The 19505-nt window shown below is 39.9% G+C and overlaps 2 protein-coding genes across 3 annotated transcripts in view; one reads left to right on the top strand and one right to left on the bottom strand.

Moving 5' to 3' along the window:
- Positions 1–419: 419 nt before the first annotated feature.
- Positions 420–12421, bottom strand: Mmgt1 (membrane magnesium transporter 1). Its single transcript, XM_027433392.2, has 5 exons — positions 12128–12421; positions 9834–9886; positions 5918–6021; positions 4115–4244; positions 420–3759 (listed from the first exon to the last, which is right to left on the bottom strand). The coding sequence occupies exons 1-5, from the start codon at positions 12306–12308 to the stop codon at positions 3682–3684; spliced, it is 546 nt and encodes a 181-aa protein (XP_027289193.1). The 5' UTR covers positions 12309–12421; the 3' UTR covers positions 420–3681.
- A 185-nt stretch (positions 12422–12606) lies between these two features.
- Positions 12607–19505, top strand: part of Slc9a6 (solute carrier family 9 member A6) — a 73541-nt gene continuing 66642 nt past the window's right edge. The window contains exon 1 of one of the 2 annotated variants that reach the window (XM_027433375.2): positions 12607–12648. The gene's annotated coding sequence lies outside the window, so the exon portion shown is untranslated. The other variant, XM_027433376.2, reaches the window with a different exon arrangement.

Raw genomic sequence — 19505 nt, 5'->3', positions numbered from 1 at the left:
CTGTAACCTCAGTAGTTGGGAGGCAGATGCAAGACAATTAGGAATTCAAGTCCAGCCTTGGTTAGGGAGTTTGAGGCCAGTAAGGTCTAAATAAATGAAACATCATCTCAAATACGTATGTAACAATAATTAAAGAAAAAGAGGTCATGAATTTGAAAGATAGCAAGGAGGGCTACATGGAAGGGGTTGGAGGGAGTAAAGGAAAGGGAGAAACTATGCAATTATATTATCTCAAAAACTAAAAAATATTTTTAAAGGAAGACTTTACATATACAATCAAAGTATGCATTTAGAAAAACAGCATCCTACTAAAAAAAACAACACAGCATCATAATATTAGTTCACGTTTTTCTGGAGACAGAACAGCTGAAGAAATTTGATTAAAAGTTAAAAACAATCAAAAAAACCACTAGCAAAACCAAGGTGAGACAACCACTTATTTATTGGACAGGTCAAGGTCATTTAAAGAGAGGAAACATATTGAAAAATGGGTTTATTGGTGTTACAGGCATCAAGGCTCACAAACAACAGTATTCAATACATCATGGAAATAGGTCACATACAGCCAGGAAGATGCTGTCGTGTCACTCAAAAGTATGCTTAGGAAGCAATCATTAGGGAGTTACTGTGCATACTTGCCACCAATTCACAATATTTATTCCCTGCAGCTGAGCTATGAGCTCATAGGATTTGGCTAGTTCCCTGGTTATGAAGAGTGTTCCTGCATTCTGGAGAACTTTGATTGCATGTGTCTCCTACTTTTTAATGTCACTGAAATTATGTAATTTTAGGCTTACCTAGTACTAGCTCACATTGCTGTTTTTGAACTACCCTAGGCAGTAATGAACTATCACACAGTACTGTAAATAAAATTCTGTACTGAACACACTTAGCACTGTTACAATGCACCCAAATCTTATTTAGCTTTATAGTACCGTATTTCAAGATAGCAGAAATTCAATGAAGTTGATTTAAAAAAAATTGGGACGTTTACCTGGTCTGAGGTATACAAGCTGTCCATAATGGTAGACACATTTAAAATTTACTATGTCAATTATCTGACAAATATTTAGCATTATTTTTAGGATTTTCCTGGCTGAGTAGGCAAGAATAGATTTTTTAATATCCATTGTACAAACTAAATAAATATTAGAAGCAGTAGTACAGAATGGAAGTTTGGCTAGAAGGAAAACTAGTCTATGTAACACAATTAACTGAGAAGTCTGTCAGGTATTGGCTTTCCGTCTTTAAATTCATTTATTTATCAACTACTGTGTTTTCCTGTTATACTGTGGATGAACGTGCTAGACAAGCCGTCTAGTAACAGCCCCTCAACCACTTCCACTCACTGTATTGGGTTCTGGGTTCTCAAGATGACTGTTCACTCCACATAGGAAACCATATTTAGGAAATTATTTGCAAAGACTAAATATTGCATTAATTCATTTTTAGTAAATGATCAGATTATACAAATATAGACTATTGGCTCCCTAGGATGTAGGTGGGACACACTGGGAGGAAATCAGAGGTGACTACTAAAGAATACAGGGCTTCTTTAGGGGTAGTAAAATGACCTAGATTTATCATGTAGTTGCACAATTTTGTGAGTATATTAAAAGTTACTTAATTGTACTCTTTTTTTTTTGGTTTTTTGAGACAGGGTTTCTCTGTGGCTTTGGAGTCCTGGAACTAGTTCTTGTAGACCAGGCTGGTCTTGAACTCACAGAGATCCACCTGCCTCTGCCTCCCAAGTGCTGGGATTAAAGGCATGCACCACCACCGCTAGGCCGTAATTGTACTCTTTTAAATTTGTATAACTTCTTTAAAGATAAGGTCTCAATGTGTATCTCAATCTGGCCTTGAATTTGTGTGACAACTTTCCTGCCTTGGCCTCATGAGTGTTAGGATTACAGGTATGAGTCACATCTGGCAACTCTACCCTTTAAAAGAATGAAATTACAAAGCATGTAGATTAATTCTCAGTAACATTGTTATGAAAACACATTAAGAAGGAAGACAGTCCCCCAAGAGAAGAAAACTAGTAGTAGTCAAGGAGAACAGTAGAAAAAGCCTGATATACAGCATGCTTCTTGCATGCCATTTCGATTTCACTATCATCATGTTAGTCCTTGGATTCACTTTGGGGGGGTTAGGATTAAGACAGGGATTCACTAAGATAGCCCAGATTTGCCCCAAACTTGTGATCCTGCTTCAGCCTCCTAAGTGCTAGGATTACATGCACATGCTACCACACCTGGCTTGACTTCACATTTTTAGACTGTTTATAAATTATTTTAGGCGATCAGTAGATTTCTGAGTAGAAATTTCTGAACAGAGTCAGTGCTGCATAGACTTAGCAAAACAAAAGAATCCCAATCCAATGCCAAGGGGCTGGGATATAGCTCAGTTTCTAGAGTGCTTGCTTAGCATGCATAAGGCCCTGGGCTCAATCCCCAGGACCCAGAAAACCAGGTATAGTGGCAGCACCTATAATCTTAGCACTGAGGAGGTGGAGGCATGAAGATCATCCTTGGCTACATAGTGAGGTTGAGGCTAGATCAGGTTATGTGAAATCTTGTTTACAAACAAAAAACAAAAACAACGAAAACAAATCAATGACAAATAATCTTGTCCTTTGAGGCTGGGCCTCATTGGGTAGAAAGGCTGAGGTTCATTCCTAATGAAAAATATGCCAGCAAGTGTAGGAGTATCTGTATATCAAGACCCTGCTTGAAACAAACAACAAACAAACAAACAAACAAACAAAACAAACAAAACAAACAAACGAGACACACACACACACACACACACACACACACACACACACACACACACACACACACCACACAAACACACACACAGGCTTGAGGTGGGTTTCCTATCAAAATCTGCAGTTATTCCCTTTACACCTATACAATTTAACAAAATTAATGTGTTGATGCTTGTGGAAAGCAATAATCTCTACAAAGTAATGTTGAGCTTCTAAGTTTCCTAGCAGAAAAAGCTACTCCAATTTTCCTAAGAGTAAGATTACCGTGTCTGAAAAACATTCAATGCTGTGTCATTATGCTCACCTTTAGCGCCATAGTGAAGACAGAAAATGCCAAGCCAGCTCTCAATCAGAAGCTTTAAAGCAACTTCTTAAATGACTTTAACTTTCTAAGAGAACTGAAATAGATTAGCTCCAAATATTTAGAACCTATTTGGCCCAATTTCCTTGCATGTGCATTTAGATTAAATGAGACATTTCCTATTTTCACTAATTCACTAAATAAGCCAATAGACTTTATATGCACGAAACTGGCTAATGGCAATCAGTTTTCCTCAATCAATACTATTCTACACAGGCAAGATAATGAAGTCACAAATTGTCTTTTTGGTCTACTTTCAACTAGTCTTACATTATATAATCAATGAAAGTTTTACAACAAAACATGAGCAGTTTAACAGCAAGATGAATTTGTTAAATATATATGTTATGATAGAATTTCTGACACAAAAATTGCTCACTGCACACAGAATCTCAGAGTGATGAAACAAGACAGCTGATGTTAGAAGGTATATGGGGTCTGGAGAGAAACCATTGGTAAATTGGCAAGTACCCATAAAAGCAGAGTCACTCTTTAGGGGAGCTAAGAAAAACTGCAAAATCACCACTTTGGTCTTCTTTAAGAAGTTGGTCTAATAAGAACTAAAGACCATTTGACTCTTGTGCTGCAAAATGCAGTTGTTACATGGTTTTTTCAGGATTCCTAAAACCTGTAGTGCAAAAGAAAAGAAATACGAAAATAAATAATCACAAAAATCCCAACATTTTTCTGGGAAATGTGTTCAAAACAGTGACTTTTACAAAACATGGGAATTTTTTTTTTAAATGAACAAAAAACCTCTGTACGAAACTTCAAAGACTCATTTCACAGATAACTTATACACCATTTGATTTCAACAATGTACAAATAAGGGCCATAGATTATTGTAATTAGCTCTGAAACAGCATTATAAATACTGATGTTGGGGGGAGTTTTACACCCCAAACTCCAATACTCAATTCTGTGTCTGTCCTGTTATTTAATGTGTAAAAAGCTTAACGGCGCAGTGAGTCAAACTTTCTTAACTTCAATGACGTGTTAGAGGACAATGCATCAAGGTTTGAAGAACTTGCTGCATCTGAAGGTCGGAATAGCACTCGTCCACGATGATTAAACACATAAAAAGATGGATGATTCCTTAAAGTATCAAATGTCCTTCAAAAGAAAAACAGCACAAATTTTAGATAAATCTTTAGAAAATCACATTTGAAAAGTAAGCAGGCTTCTAATTAATTATGAATTGGCTGCGAATTATATTTCTTAATAAGAATAAATCAGAGATTAGACTAGAAATGGTAATTGCACTGTATGGCATATTTTTACTATACAAAGAATGTAAGAAACTTGGAAATGACCATAAAGTTCTCTGACTTTTTCTTCAGCCACTCATTCCTTCCAGGGTGTCTATCAATAATAACAAACAGTAGATGAACTTCAGTCATCTCTGTAAACTTAACAGTAGCTTATGATAAATCATCTTTCAAATGCTAGCACACAGACTATACCCCTGATCCTTGGGCCTTAATCCATAGACATTTCAAGAATCTGTTTTTCAAGAACAGTGAAAATTCCTTTTGGCCTTCTGAGTGTACTATTGGCTAAACTCAACTATTTTGCTGCCCCCTACTTGATGCCATTTGGCTTGGCTCCTTTCTTTCCTGGCTTCTTGCCTGAGCTCCGTTGAAGATGCTCCCAGTGAGTTGTATCATTCAAAAAAGTCCACAAACGTCCTGAGATATGAGCTTTTCTTTATGGAAAAAGAATCTGAAAGTTAGCCCCGCTTAACAACACAAATGGAAATGAGAGGGGCTGGAGAGGTAGCTCAAGGGTTAAGAATATATACTGTTGCTGCAGAGCAGCAGGGTTTAGCTCCCAGCATTCATGCTGGGTAGGTAGGTGTCTGATAACTGCAGTTAACTCTAGTTCTAGGTGAATCTGATTCTCTCTGGCTTCTCCAGGCACCTGCAAGCACACAGTGCATATAAACTAATGCAGTCACATATACATAAATGCAAAATAATCTTAAAATAATCAATTGAAATAATGAAGTAAATGGAGTGGGAATAACTTCCTCCATTGTACAGATGTTTACTGTGAATCCTTCTAAGAAAATTTTGTACAGGGTGATTATTTCTGGATGAAGAAGGTAGGGAAAACCTTGAAATGGAATCGAACAAACTGAAATAAAAACATGGGGTAAGTAAGCAAACAAAAATCAGAAGAAACATCCAGAATAATGATGCCCTTTAATTGAAAGACAGAAAAATGGCCGAGGGCACAGTTTGGGTTCAAACGACAGAGGAAACAGAAAACTCAGTTATTCTTCCAAAGACTAAGTTGGGACAAGAGGATAAAAGAAGAAGAAGGAGAAGACAGAAAGTGGAAGGGAATAGAGAGGAGGGGGGACGGGAAAGAACCTAGCTAATGTTTCTGAGCTATTAGCTTTCTGTATACCTAGTTCCATCATCTATCACATTCGAACCAACTAATAATTTTAGACCACTAGCAGGAACCACAGTCTAATACCTCGTTTTTTACTTTTCTCCTTTTATGGTTTTGTTTTGAATCAGGCTCTTCCTATATACAGTTCTCCTGTTTCACTCTCAAGAATACTGGGCTTACAGGTAAAGCCAAGCTAGACCTGGCTTTCAGCTTCTACTTGTCCTAGGACACCAAACACTGATGTAGTACTTTTGCTTCATTACTCCTACAAACTATATATCAAAAGATAAAAATGAAACCAACTTTTGTGTAGCTGAAATCACATTGTAAATCGTGTACAGAAAACAAATCTCTCTGAAGTTAAATGCTTCTGGAAAGGAACTTACTTATTCTTTAATTCTGAAGTGGCATCCATGTCTTTGAACTCCCCTGCGATATGAACTATGCCATAACAGGTAACTGCAAAGGCCAGAAGTGTCTGAAGAACTATCTGTGAGTACAAAGATGCAGATTAACAAATAGCATATGAATACTGTTTGAAAACCTGACAATCCACTTCTCCCCTCTGTGCAAGTTCTAACAAGCATTCTTCAGTCCCACTCAGCAAGGAGTCAGTTCTTGAAATGATTTACACTCAGACACAATAAAATCTCTGAAGTACAATAACACTTCCGATGTTTTAGGAAGTGAACTTAGCAATATGCTCAGAGAAGCATAGACACCAAGTACTGAGTGGTATCAAACCACTTAAAACTCAAGTACCAAACAGTGACTGCTTCCAAGAGCAACTAAAACTTTTTTTGTTGTTATTTTATTACTGGTCAATATCAGAGAGGGTACAAAGCATATGAGCACAAAAACAATAAAAAGGTATCACGAACCCACTTGCCAACCAACTAAACTTTCAGTCCTCCCCCTTCTCTTTTTGACACAGGATCTCATCATATAGCCCAGGTTGGCATTAAACTCACAACCTTCCTACATCATCCTTTCCAGATGCAGCAATTCCAGGGATATGCCACCAACCCTGGCTTCTCAGAACCTTCCAAGTCCCTGTCCTGTTATTTCCTTTTCTTCCTTCTTAAAGTTAGCTACTGTACTTAATTGTGTATTAATCAGTTTCTTGGCAATTTTCCTTCCTGTTTTTGAACAATTTATGAACCTCGAAAACACATTATTGTTTACTTTTACTCATTTTGAATCTCATTTAAATGCACTTAAATACATTCTTTTGAGACTGTCTTCCCTCAACATTATTTGTGAGATTCATCCCCACAGTAGTAGTCTATTCCTTTTCATTGTGTTTAGTACCTATCTATCATATGAAAACACCATGATTTATGTCATTATTGCTGGGAATGTGGGATGTTTCCTGTTATTTTTACAGGGCCAACATAAATATTCCTCCATGTCCCCTGGTATACAGGGATGGAAACTCTGAGTACAGAGTGTGTGTGTGTTCAGATTTATTACATAACACCAAACTGCTTTCCAAACAGGTTGTGCAAGCACAATGCTTAATTTCATGTTTGAAATTAACCAACACAGGATTATGGGCCTATTTTATTTTTTTGTTGTTTGTTTGTTTTTTTTTGGGGGGGGACAGGGTTTCTCTGTGGCTTTGGAGGCTGTCCTGGAACTAGCTCTTGTAGACCAGGCTGGTCTCGAACTCACAGAAGTCCACCTGTCTCTGCCTCCTGAGTGCTGGGACTAAAGGCCTGGCTGGGCCTATTTTCTTAATTATGATTATATGAATTTTTAAAATTTGCCAACTGAGAACCCTAAGGAAGCTATTTTAGATAGATATAAAATACATGTATATGTTTGTATACATCTACCAAAAAGAAAGGGTGAGAGGAGGGCAAGTTAACAGTCACATATACTGTGTTGTTACTTAAAAACAGTTAGAGACATAATTAGCCACAAGCTATTAATGTCTAAATTAAAGCCCAACAACATCGGGAATGTTACTTTACATTCCAACCATCAATATACCAAAGATAGTGTCTTGTTTTGTTGTTGTTGTTTAAGACAGGGTCTCAGCTCAATGTTGAGGAAAACGTTGAGTTTCTGAAACTGTTTCTACATTCCAAGTGCTAGGATTACAGATGTGCCACCATGCCCCATTTATTGGGTATAGACGATCAAACACAGAGATTTGTATATTCCAGGCAAATACTACTGAGTTACGCCCCTAACCCCAAGGAGATTGTGTCTTATATTAACACAATGAGCAAAAATGTGGCAAATCAATGAACTGTCATGAAAATATGCTCCAGAAAAATTATGCCCAAGGAAAACTAACTATACAGTAGGTGTAGTGGCTCTCACTTGTAATCATGGCACCCAGGAATTGAAGGCAGCAGAATCAAGAGTTTCAAGGCCAGTTTTGGCTATATACAATTTCAGTGCTAGCCTAGGCCTCACAGCCTATCTCCAAAACAAAACAAACACCAAAGCTAGCTAACTACAAGACTACATATTCAATACTTAGTACTGAATAATGAATTTGGGGCTCTTCCCTGGCAAAGACTATTTATCCTACTCTCAGCATTCCTTAGTTCTCTGTGCTTCTTTGTCTAGTGTTGAGGCCCTATGGTCATCCCTTAAATCATATACATACAAATAACATTATAGGAACTGAGCAGTTGTATTTATATATCTAGAAATATATAAATATGTGCATATGTGCGTAACAGCAAGTAAAGAAATATAGGTCATGAATTTGAGTGAGAGTGAGGGTTGGAAGGAAGAAAGGGGAATGATATAATTATATTTTAATTTCAAAGACAACTTAAACTATATATACAAATACATTATGCTTTTATAAAGGATCTAGTTTCAATCTTAATTTTGCTGCTTGTTTCACATTTATAGGAGGAAACATAGGTGCCACATCATAAGGGTTCAAGTCAAAGACTACTTGTATAAGTTGGTCATCTCCTAGCATGTGGATTCCAGGGATTAAATTCAGATCTTCAGGCTTGGCCGCAGTGCTTTAACCCACTGAGCCATCTTTACCACTGAGCCATCTTACCAGCTCCCAAAAGCTTTCAACTAGGTAAAACAAAGTACGTGTGCCTAACAGAGCACTGTCTATACAGAGAAAAAAGCCTAAACTCTCATATCCTTTAAACTATTACGAGGAAATGGGAAATTGCCAGGGAATGGGATCAGTTCTGTTGCTGCTATGGTTTTCATTTTGTGTGATTAGTTTATATTTTTCATACCTATTGTTTAATTGTTACAAAAAACTTAACTATTTTATAAGTTTAAATCTAATAATAACAATAAATTATAAGTCAATGCCGGGCGTTGGTGGCTCATGACTTTAATCCCAGCACTTGGGAGGCAGAGGCAGGCGGATCTCTGTGAGTTCAAGGCCAGCCTGGTCTCCAGAGCGAGTGCTAGGACCAAACAGAGAAACCCTGTCTCGAAAAACATATATAATATATATATATATATATATATATATATATATATATGGGAATAGGCATTAATTCAGGTTAAAAGCACCTTCTTTAGGTTTTTTAAATCATTGATCCCTGTGAAATGGTTGAGTGGGTGAGGATGCTTGCCATCAAGCCTGATGACCTGAGTTGTTTTTCTCCTGGGACCCACATGGTGGACGAAGAGAAATGACTCCTGCTGATTGTTTTTTGACCTCCACACTTGTGCCATGGCATGAATGCCCACACACATTATAAAATATTTAAAAAAGAATTTTTATAAAAACTTAAACCAAATAAGAATTTTAAAGGCTATTTTATACTGTGGGCATACAGAAACTTCTATAAAGGCCCCTCATTTCATTCTTTACTTTTTTTGACAAACAGTCTTACTCTGTAGTACAGGTTGACTCAAACTCACAACAATCCTCATGCCTCAATCTCCCAAGTGCTGTGATTATAGCTATAAGCCAACATGTCTGAGAAAAAGATGCAATAGAAAAATTTTAAGATTTCAAAATCTTTACATTTTATGGAGTGATAAAAGCAGGTAACAGCTGGGCAAGGTAACACAGGTCTTTAATCCTAGCATTCAGAAGGAGAGAGGAAGAGAGGCAGAAAGGCAGAGAAGCAGAGGGAGACAGGTATCTGTGAGCTTAAGACCAGTTAGGTCTATATAGCAAGTTCCAAATTGGCCAGAGCTACACAGTGAGACTCTAACTCAAAAAAAAGAAGCAGGTAACAGATGTCATATCATGCTTGAAAATGATAAAATAAAATAACATAAAAATTACCAAAAGCAAAATAGCTGATTTTAAAAATGTATTTAATGGAATATAAATGACCAACTTACATCTATCGGTAGTGATTCATCTTCCTTTTCTGTTAGTCGCATATAAGAACGATCTATAAACCAGAAACATACCATTAAGGAAATTGTAGCCTGTTTTCCGTTCTTAAAATGCAGGAAAATCAATACACCAAAGAAGTGGCTGACTTATATACTACATAAAGCAATGCTAATCTCAGATTCCTCAAAACCTCTTCTAATGCAGTCATCCTTCTCTTTATGAATTAATTTATGCTTGTCATGGCGTGTCTTTATCAGCTTAAATGAGTGACAGATGGCCAAGTATGAAACTGAAATTTTTCATTCATTAGTATAGAAAACCTACAAACTCTCCAACTTTCTTTCACTAAGTGATCAAAGAAGTCACAATTACTTAACCATCAATAGGACTACAAAAATCTTTAATGCTGAATGACCCTGTCATTGTACAGTGAAGCCAAAGTGAAAACTGGTACAGAAATGTTTCTCTTCAGTGTAGTGGTGTAATTGGAGTTTCAGGACATCAATTTCTGTCCCTGCTACTACTTAGTTCTGCTGCAAGGGATCGAAGGTTAAGGACTTGGAAACTGGTAACCATGAATCATACATAGCACCCGCTCTTCTATTTACTATAATTTACTGTACCTCACTCTAGACATCCTCAGCAACTCCAACATGTATTTCAATTGTAGACTGTTAAAATGTGTAAGTGAGCAGAGTGTTTCTTAGACTCAAAGATACAGAACCATTCAACTGTCTTAGTTTCCTCCGTGGTAAAATGGGAATGTGAAAGTTAAACAGGATTTATTCAGTACATGATCCTTGCACTGCTATATTAAAGGTCACTGTGGCAGAGATGAGCATGCCACAATACCACAGAATGCTATCTGATGCCACAATTTCACATGACACAACTACTGTCAAAGGCAAAGCCAGTCTTTTGCCAGCATGGGCATTACAGTGGTCTTGCTGCAGTCACAAATCCACAATGCATTTTAATCACTTGCAAACTATAAAATACAAAATCTTAATTCTAGATTAAGTAGGACAATTCCTACTTCATTATGTACTATAGACTTAAAATGCCCAAATTCTTTTGAGTGAAAGTGTTAGGAGTCTGTTTCAGGCAGAGTATATATTTGAATTCACAGAACTTTTAAGAACAGGAGTAAAAAGAAAATCCAATATCAAAAGTAGTTTTGAATTAACCTTCTAATGTTCCACTTCTAGCTAGCTTTCTTGTTGGAATGAAGTCTAACCTGGCACTTCAACAGTATCTTTAATACTAGGTAGGCATTTTCTCGTTGTTGAAATGAGGACGTTGGATTTCAAAGGGCCTTCCTTGCTCTACGACTGTATAACAGAGACAAAGCTTACTTCAAAAACACATTTCTCCAGTGCACCCTAATCTCCTCCAGGACAGTGCTTCACAAACTAATGTGCAAGTAAATCACCCAGGGATCTATTAAAACGAACATTCTGATTCAATAGGTCTGAGTGGAGCCTGAGTGTCTGCTAATGAGCTCCCAGGTGATGTCCATGGTGCTGGCCTATTGGCCACACATACTACGAGCAGCAAGGCTCTAAGACACTTTCCGCGGGTCCCACCAAACCGCTAATCCGCATGAAGACGCTCAGCCCTTTAGCACATCCATATTATCTTACTGGAATTATTTCTCCACTAGCCTAAGTATTCCCTTATGGCACCGCGGAAGCTCTAGCATCTATAATAAACAGCAGCAACTTCAATCATTGATGTGAAAAAATTTTTGCATGCACCACAGATCACGTTATCTTCCGCCCAAGGTCACACAGATTTAACAGTTAAGCAAAATCTTAACAACTAACCCGTTAATGCTACCGGTCTACTGCTCTTTCCCCGTGTCACACTGCCTCCCCGAGGCAAATGGTCCCTTAACTTCTCGGACTCTGCCTGGACAGCAGAGCGCCCAGGATGCTCCCTCTCTACCTAACTGCCGCGAGGCCACCAGCATACAAAGTTCTCAATCCCACACTTTGTCTGACCCGCCTTTGCCGGTTCTGACATCTGATGTCTTGAGTTCTGGGACAGACTCCTGCTCCACCTTCTCTCTCAGATATCAGCAACCCCTACTAACCTTTCTGTAGTCTAGGTGTTCCACAACCCTGTATTTTAAGCCTTTCACCCAGGAGCCGGAGCTGCTTTACTTAGTCACCCCAAACTATAAGGTGTGTAAAGGCGGTCCCTCCGGCACGGGGTCCGAGAGTTCCTCGGGGAGCGCCCCCACACAGATGTAGGTGTCCTGCAAGCAGTTAGTCCCCGTCCATCAGCCACTTACGCTGAGCAGCAGAGAAGGCGGCGTGGGCTAGGGCAAAGAGGCCGACGCCGACAAGCCCTTTCCACAGCGATGGCGCCATGATTCGGAAGGAGCGGCAGTCCAACAAAAGAAGGCGAAGGGCGGTTGAGCTATTCCTTCTTTCACCGGCGGGCGTCCACGCGGCGCAGGAACATGACGTCATCAAAGCCCTGGGCGCGAAGTGCCGGGTGGCGCAAAACTCAGTGAGCCGTGAGAATGAGGAAAAAGGAATGCTGGGAAGAAGGAGAAAGCCGCACAGAAAGAGGTCCTTGGAGCCTCCTCCGAGGCTGCGCAGTGCCGCTTCTCTGCGAGGGGCGGAACCGAGGCGAGGGCGTGAAGGAACAGACCAAGCGAGACCAATGGGGTGGCGAGAAGAGCGCCCGCAAATGAGCGCTGGACTTGGAGAAGGGGCGGGGCTTAGGAAAGAGCCGGGAGGAGAAGAGGGTGGGGCTGCCGGGAAAGGCTCGGGGGCCGAGGAGTCCGAACCCTAGCGCTCAGTGTTTGTAAGTTGACTAGTGAGTTGATTTGGTTTTCTTTCGAGCCGGTTCCTTTGCTTTCATTAAGTCTTCCCCATGCTTCTGGCCTCGGGGAACTAGGACCGAGGAAGGTTGCGAGGGCATTGGCGTGAGGAGGTAAATAAAGTGTGGAAGGGATGGATAACTTGGTGGGGTGCCTGGGAGCCCTGAAAGCCTTGCCGGAGACGCTCAGAATATTAGTTCAGCTTCTTACTTTTCTACTTTACTTTTCTTCGACAAACATCCACCCGAAAAGGAGTGTAGCCTAGCGCAACTGTTTTCTCGTGAAGAACGCTAGCCTGCATTAAGGAAAAAATAACACAATAAAGGGAGGTTTGAAACAGTCTGATCAGGATCGAAATGTAGCCTCTTCATCTCCTAAAATGTAGGCATTCAAAAGTGAGGGCTTCTCTGGATCTCCTTTTGCACTGCTCTCTGTTGACAAGCTCATTAATTCGTTTTCACTTCAGACCGGCGTAGATACTACAGAGATTCCAAATACCACTCAAATACCACTCCTTAGCTCCAGGTCAGCATTCCCAGCTACCCATTGCTGGATATTAATTTGCGTGTAAGTAAACCCCGTGGCACATGGAATTTATACGGCCAAACGTAACTCACCCCCTCAACTCATTATATAAGTTCCTTCAGTGCCCCTGCTGAGTGGCACAGCTTTGAAAACTGCATGTCACAAAGTAAATGTACAGCGACATTACAATTCTTTCCCATCAACCTCTAAAGAACTTTCCTCTGAATCAGTTGACTCACCAGTACCTGTTCAGTGATGCTCCTTGTTGTGCCTTTTACATTTGAAGCGTCCCCACTTGTGATCTTAATCTACTCTGACTTTATATCACCTTCTAAGATCATTTACCATGTGTGTTATGTTACTGTTGTTTGCTTCCTCTCTTCCCACTCTGGAATGTGAGCTGCAAGAAGACAGGTGTCTCTGTGCATAGAACATTGAATGTTAACTAGTGGACAGTGAATGCATATTTGTTGAATAAAGAAAAATAAATGTTGGGAAAGAACTGAAAGTGATTTTATCACTGAAAAGATCCTTGCAAAGATTCCTTCTAGTATTTTGAATTGGGGTTTGAAAAAAATCCCTGTGGTCTTTGATATACTTGGATTTCTTCAAATCTGGAAATTAAGACATGCAAGAGTCAACATATTTCCTTAAGCTAATCTATATCATTTTTGTTCTGGATACAATTACTCAAACATTAAGTCACGGTCATTACTGTTCTCTGGTCCCTCTTCATGCAGTGCTTGCTTGATCAGCATCAATTGCAATACTATGTATTCCTTACAAAAGCAGAGCTATCAATAAACATCACAATCAGAACAAACAAACAGCCAGTCACTGTTCAGTTGGCAGGAGAATGCTGTTTTATCAGTGCTTGGGTTGTTGCAAGATACAAAATACAGTTTTACAACAGACCAAACTTTTGTTTTTGCTTCGATAATGGTCATAAAGACTTTTCCCCGGTGACCTAATAACAATTTATCTGAAGCAGAAAATGATTAAAAGGTTTTGAGAGGGAGAGAGGTGGGAGGGGAGGGGAGGAGACAGAGACTGACTCTCACTGTGTAGTCTATGCTGGCCTCGAAATCATAATTGAAATTTTTGTGCCTTATCTGCCTACCCAGTGCTGGGGTCAATGGCATGTAACATCATGAGCAGCTAAGAGTTTTCCTGAAGTGTTTTGAGTTCTGGGTCACTTCTTTTTTTTTTTTTTTTTTTAAAGGAAGGTTATGGAGAAATTCACCCACTAAGAAGTATGGTATTTGTATAAGCCACCAATGTATTTTCCTAGTCTTAAGGAAGTGACTCAGTTCTAGGAAAATAGTCTTGTTTGAAATGGCTCAGAGGTTAAGAGCACTGGCTGTTCTTCCAGAGGTCCTAAGTTCATTTCCCAGCAACCAACCACATGGTGGCTCACAACCACTAATAATGAGATATGGTGACCTCTTCTGGTGTACAGAAATCCATGCAGAGAATGCTGTGTACATAATAACTAAATACATCTTTTTTTTTTTTAAAAAAGATACACTTGCATCTCTCCCCATCTCACAATTACTCTCTTTCATGCATTCACCACTTTTAAAATCTTTTATCAGTGTGTCAAACACCAGAATACTAGCCTAGTTTTATGTTTTCTAGTCACAAATTGTTAAATTGAATTCATGGGGTTTGCTTTGAATCAGGGTCTTGTTATGGTGCCCAAGCTGGCTTCAAACACTTGGGCACAAGTGGTTCTTCTGCCTTACCCTCCCCAGAAACTATAGGACTGCAGAAATATACCACTATGCCTGTGGAATGGCATTTCAATTATCTGTAGATTCCAACCTGAGGGAAATCAAGGTGTTAATAGTTGTAGAGAAACTAGAGTCCACTCAAACATGGTTCTGCAGGTTGGAATTAATTCCAGAGTACAAACTGCAACTAGTGACAGCACTGTTTTCCTGAGTTCTTAGAACAAAAATCAAACTGCATAAAACACAGTATTTAAATTCCCAAGTAACCACAGAAGTGCCTTAATTATCTCCCCCCCCAAAAAAAAACCCATTCCCTATATATGTCATGGATTAATGACACAGATATTATTGGAGGTGGGGATAATAATGCTAAAGCATGTATAGAGAAATGGTTCCAGGGTTAATGTGTTGACTAGACAAAAGTGTCCCAGCATTGGAACTTTGTTTTATGCCATCCAAATTCATAAATATCTTCATATATATGTTACTTGTGTACATTTCAATCTCTCATATATATATATATTTCTCCCTTTATCTGCCATACTCTGACCTAATTTGAAAATTCACCTTTCTTGCAAATATGTTCCTATTACAGATATCTATAAGAAAAATATGCAGATTGAATGTGCTAAAAGGGCTGATGAGATGGGTTAGCAGATAAGAGTGCTTGCTGCCAAACCTAATGACTTCAGTTCAATCCCCAGAACACACATGGTGGTAGGGGAGAGAATGAATTCCTTCAAGTTGAGTATGGGCAAACGCGCGCGCGCGCGTGCGCGCACACACACAACACACACACACACACACACCACACACAGAGAGAGAGAGAGAGAGAGAGAGAGAGAGAGAGAGAGAGAGAATTAAATAATTTTTAAAACTTTCTTTAAGCTATTTATATTTAGAACAATATCTCTGGATAACAAATTATAGAATTCTATTGTCTTCTAGGCAAACTATTGCCTGCCCTGTCTGTCTGTCCACTCGCCCTTCTCCTTCCCTTCCTCCCTCTATCCTCCCCACTTCATGGACTTATCTGCAAACAAGGAATTGCATTGCATAGATCTTCCTTGGGTAAGGAATCAGATCAATAGAACAGCAGAAACTGAATCTTTCAGACAGGCAGCTCTTCCCATAGATCCATACAGGTTTTACCTAACACATCCATCATGCAAAAAGTTTTTGTCCAGGTTCCCTAAAGACATGTAAGTAATCTGCCAGAGAAGAATTTACACATTTTTAAACAACAAAAAAGCAGGACAAAGCAGAATTCCCTTCTTTACCCTTCAGCCAGGCAGATTAGTTATAGCCCTTATCAGAACTCATGCCTCTCCCCAGGCGGCTCCTTGTACCCTGGACTGGGGTAGGGTTTGGATCCTGGATTTTCCTTCTGCATGTCTGGGAGATTTTAGGAGTTACTCATCTCTGTGCTTCAGTTCCCTCACCTGTAACTTGAGGATAGCCATAGTGCTCTTTCATAGGGCTGTTGTCAGGATTGAGGGTGGTGATGCCTGTGAGGTGTGTCAGTAATCTCACACACTGTACGTACTCAGTTAATGTTGACTATTGTTCCTATTATTTAAAAAACATTTATCATTAAAATTATGTGTGTGGGGGTGGGGTATGTGCACATAAGTACAGGTACCTACAGAGGCCAGAAGACCAGTGTCACCCCTTAGAGCTGGAGTTACAGGTGGTTGTGAGCTAGCTGCCTGACGTGGGTGCTGGGAACTGAACTCAGGTTCTCTGGAAGAGCAGTGCATGCTCTTAACTACAAAGCTGTATCTCCAGGCCATAATTTTTTTAAATTTATTGTTACTTTGCTATTACTGTAGATGTATGATATTGGTGCTTGTGTGCCATGTGTGCCATGGCACAGAGGTGGGGAGATCAGAGTTTGTGGGGTTGGTTCTCTCCATTTTTATGTGAGTTCTGGAGCTCGAACTCAGATCCTCATGATTATACAGCAAGTGCTTTCTTTACCTGCTGAACCCATCTCTTATTATTTTAGTGTGTGTGTGTGTGTGTGTGTGTGTGTGTGTGTGTGTGTGTGTGTACACATATATGTGTGTGTGCTTATGCAGGTCAAAGGTGTTGGTCCTCTCCAGCCTGTTTGATACAGGATCTTCTTGTTTGCTGCTGTAGATCCCATACTGTTAGCCCACGAGCTTCCGGGGATTCTCCAATCTCTCTCTGCCTCCCATCTTGCTATAGGAATACTGAAATTTCAGATGTATGTTATCAAATCTTGCTTCATGTGTGTCCTGGGGATCAGAGCTCAGATCTTCATGCTTGTGCAGCAAGTGTTTTCCCCACTGACTGAGCCATCTCCCTGGCCCCTGTTATTATTATTTATTATTGATCCGTCTATTGTTCCAAACTAAAGAGGTTCCTTATCCAATTAATCTTTCCTAATCAGTTGCTTCTCCACTTTGATTACTTTTTTATTTGAGACAGGGTCTCACAGTGTGGTTCTGGCTGTCCTAGACCTCTCTACCTCTGCTTCTGTCTCTTGAGTGCTGATATTTGAATTCTTGTGACAATTCCTAGATTGACTATATCTCTTAGGGCTTTATCGATGCATCTGCACAAAGTAGCCTAGGTTACTTACATGAGGCTAATACAAGCATGCATTTCAAAGAACCTCCCTAATGACACTGAAAAAAATCTTGCTTTTTTCCACATTGGGATGGTCACATGAGGAAATAAATTGGTTGAAAACTTTTGCATGTTTATGGTGGATTCGAATGGGTAGTTGTGTCCTCTCTGAGTTCTGTTTGAATATAGGCACTCTCTTTATTATTGCCTCAGGACTGAGCTCCTGATACGTCTCTTCTTGAGAAAAGTCAGGACCTCCCACAGCTATGTTTCTAACTGCCTACTCCAGTATCTGCATGTGGGTTTCCCGACACTTTCCTTTTTATTTTGGGGACAGGGTCTTATTATCATTTATCCCTGGCTGGCCTACCACTTGTTATGTAACCCAGGTTAGCTTCAGACTCTTGATAATTCTTCTGTCCCAGCCTTCTGTGTGCTGAGGTTATAGTCATGTGTCACCATGCCTGGGTTCCCACCAGTTTCTTGCATCCAGCCTTCTGGATGCAAGTTCAGTCTTCTGACTTCCTATTATTACTGCTAACAGGTCTATGTTTTCCAAGTATGCAGCTTCAAAGCTATGGAGTCCTTTTTCAGTGCTTTCCTTCCCTTTTTGGCAGTGCTGGGGATTGAACTCAGGGCCTTACACATGCTGAGCATGTACACTGAGCTCCTTAGTCATCTACATTGTATCAGCTTGCCACTTTTATTCCTACCTTACTCAGTAAATTAAGACCTTATTACATTTTGGCACTATTTCTGTTTTATTTTTATTTTTTTTTTGGTGGGGGGCTTTTTGAGACAGAGTTTCTCTGTGTAGCTTTGGAGCCTGTCCTGGCACTCGCTCTGGAGACCAGGCTGGCCTCGAACTCACAGAGATCTGCCTGCCTCTGCCTCCTGAGTGCTGGGATTAAAGGCGTGTGCCACCAATGCCTGGCTTCTGTTTTATTTTTAATCTCTCTCTCTCTCTCTCTCTCTCTCTCTCTCTCTCTCTCTCTCTCTCTCTCTCTCTCTGTGTGTGTGTGTATTTGTTTGTGGTAGGAGAGTGTGGTTCTTTGAATAAGAAATGCCCTATAGGTTTGGGTATTTGAATACTTGTTTTCCAGTTGGTGGTGCTGTTTAGAGAGGTTTACAAGGTACAGCCTTGGTGGAGAAAGCATGTCACTGGGGGCAGGCATCGAGATTATATAGTCCTGCCCTATTTCCAGCATGCCCTCTCTGCATTGTGTTTGCATTTGAAGATGAGACTCCCAGGCCCCTGTTCCTGCTGTCATATCTGTTACTTGCTGCTATGCCTCCAGAGCATAGTGGGCTGATAGCCCTCTGGAACTATAAGCCAAAAGAAACTTTGTCTTCCTTGAGTTGTGTTTGGTCATGGTGTTTGCCACAATGACAGAAAAGTAACTAATACAGAAAGGGCACAGAATCTCACTGTGGAACACGGGCTGGCCTCAAAGTTTTGTTGCTCCTACCTCAGGTTTCTGAGTCCTGGAATTACAGGTGTGTGTCGCCATGGGAAACTACCCTTCTAAACTCCTAGTTGGCCTCCCAATACTCACCTCTTTGCATGTAATTTATTCCCTTTTCTGCTGCCAAACCTGAACTGGGGAGAGTTTGATTGGGGAAAAAAATGAGCTCAACATTTCAGTTGTGTTATAGATCTTCTGTAATGTGAATTCAACCAAATTTCCACACTGTTCTCCCCGTGCATGAATTAGTTAACCCACTGTTTATCAGGCACTTTCCAGTCAACAAAGATTGTGCTGAGCACGAATGAACTTATCGGTGCTTTTCAGTTAGCAAGTATTTACTGAGTACCTGTTATGTACCTGGATTGCAAAGCCCTCTTTCAGTTTATACTTGAAATGAGTTTTTGTTTCCATGGAAATTTAACACCATTTGCAAACATGAAGATTTCCTTTGCACTCAATGAAATTCAAGAGGCACTTATTTATGCATTGAAATGATATGTGTTATTGAATACATTTTAC

The sequence above is a fragment of the Cricetulus griseus genome, chromosome X (genome assembly GCF_003668045.3).
Source record: "Cricetulus griseus strain 17A/GY chromosome X, alternate assembly CriGri-PICRH-1.0, whole genome shotgun sequence".
NCBI lineage: Eukaryota > Metazoa > Chordata > Mammalia > Rodentia > Cricetidae > Cricetulus > Cricetulus griseus.
This window is presented reverse-complemented; position numbering and strand designations above follow the sequence as displayed.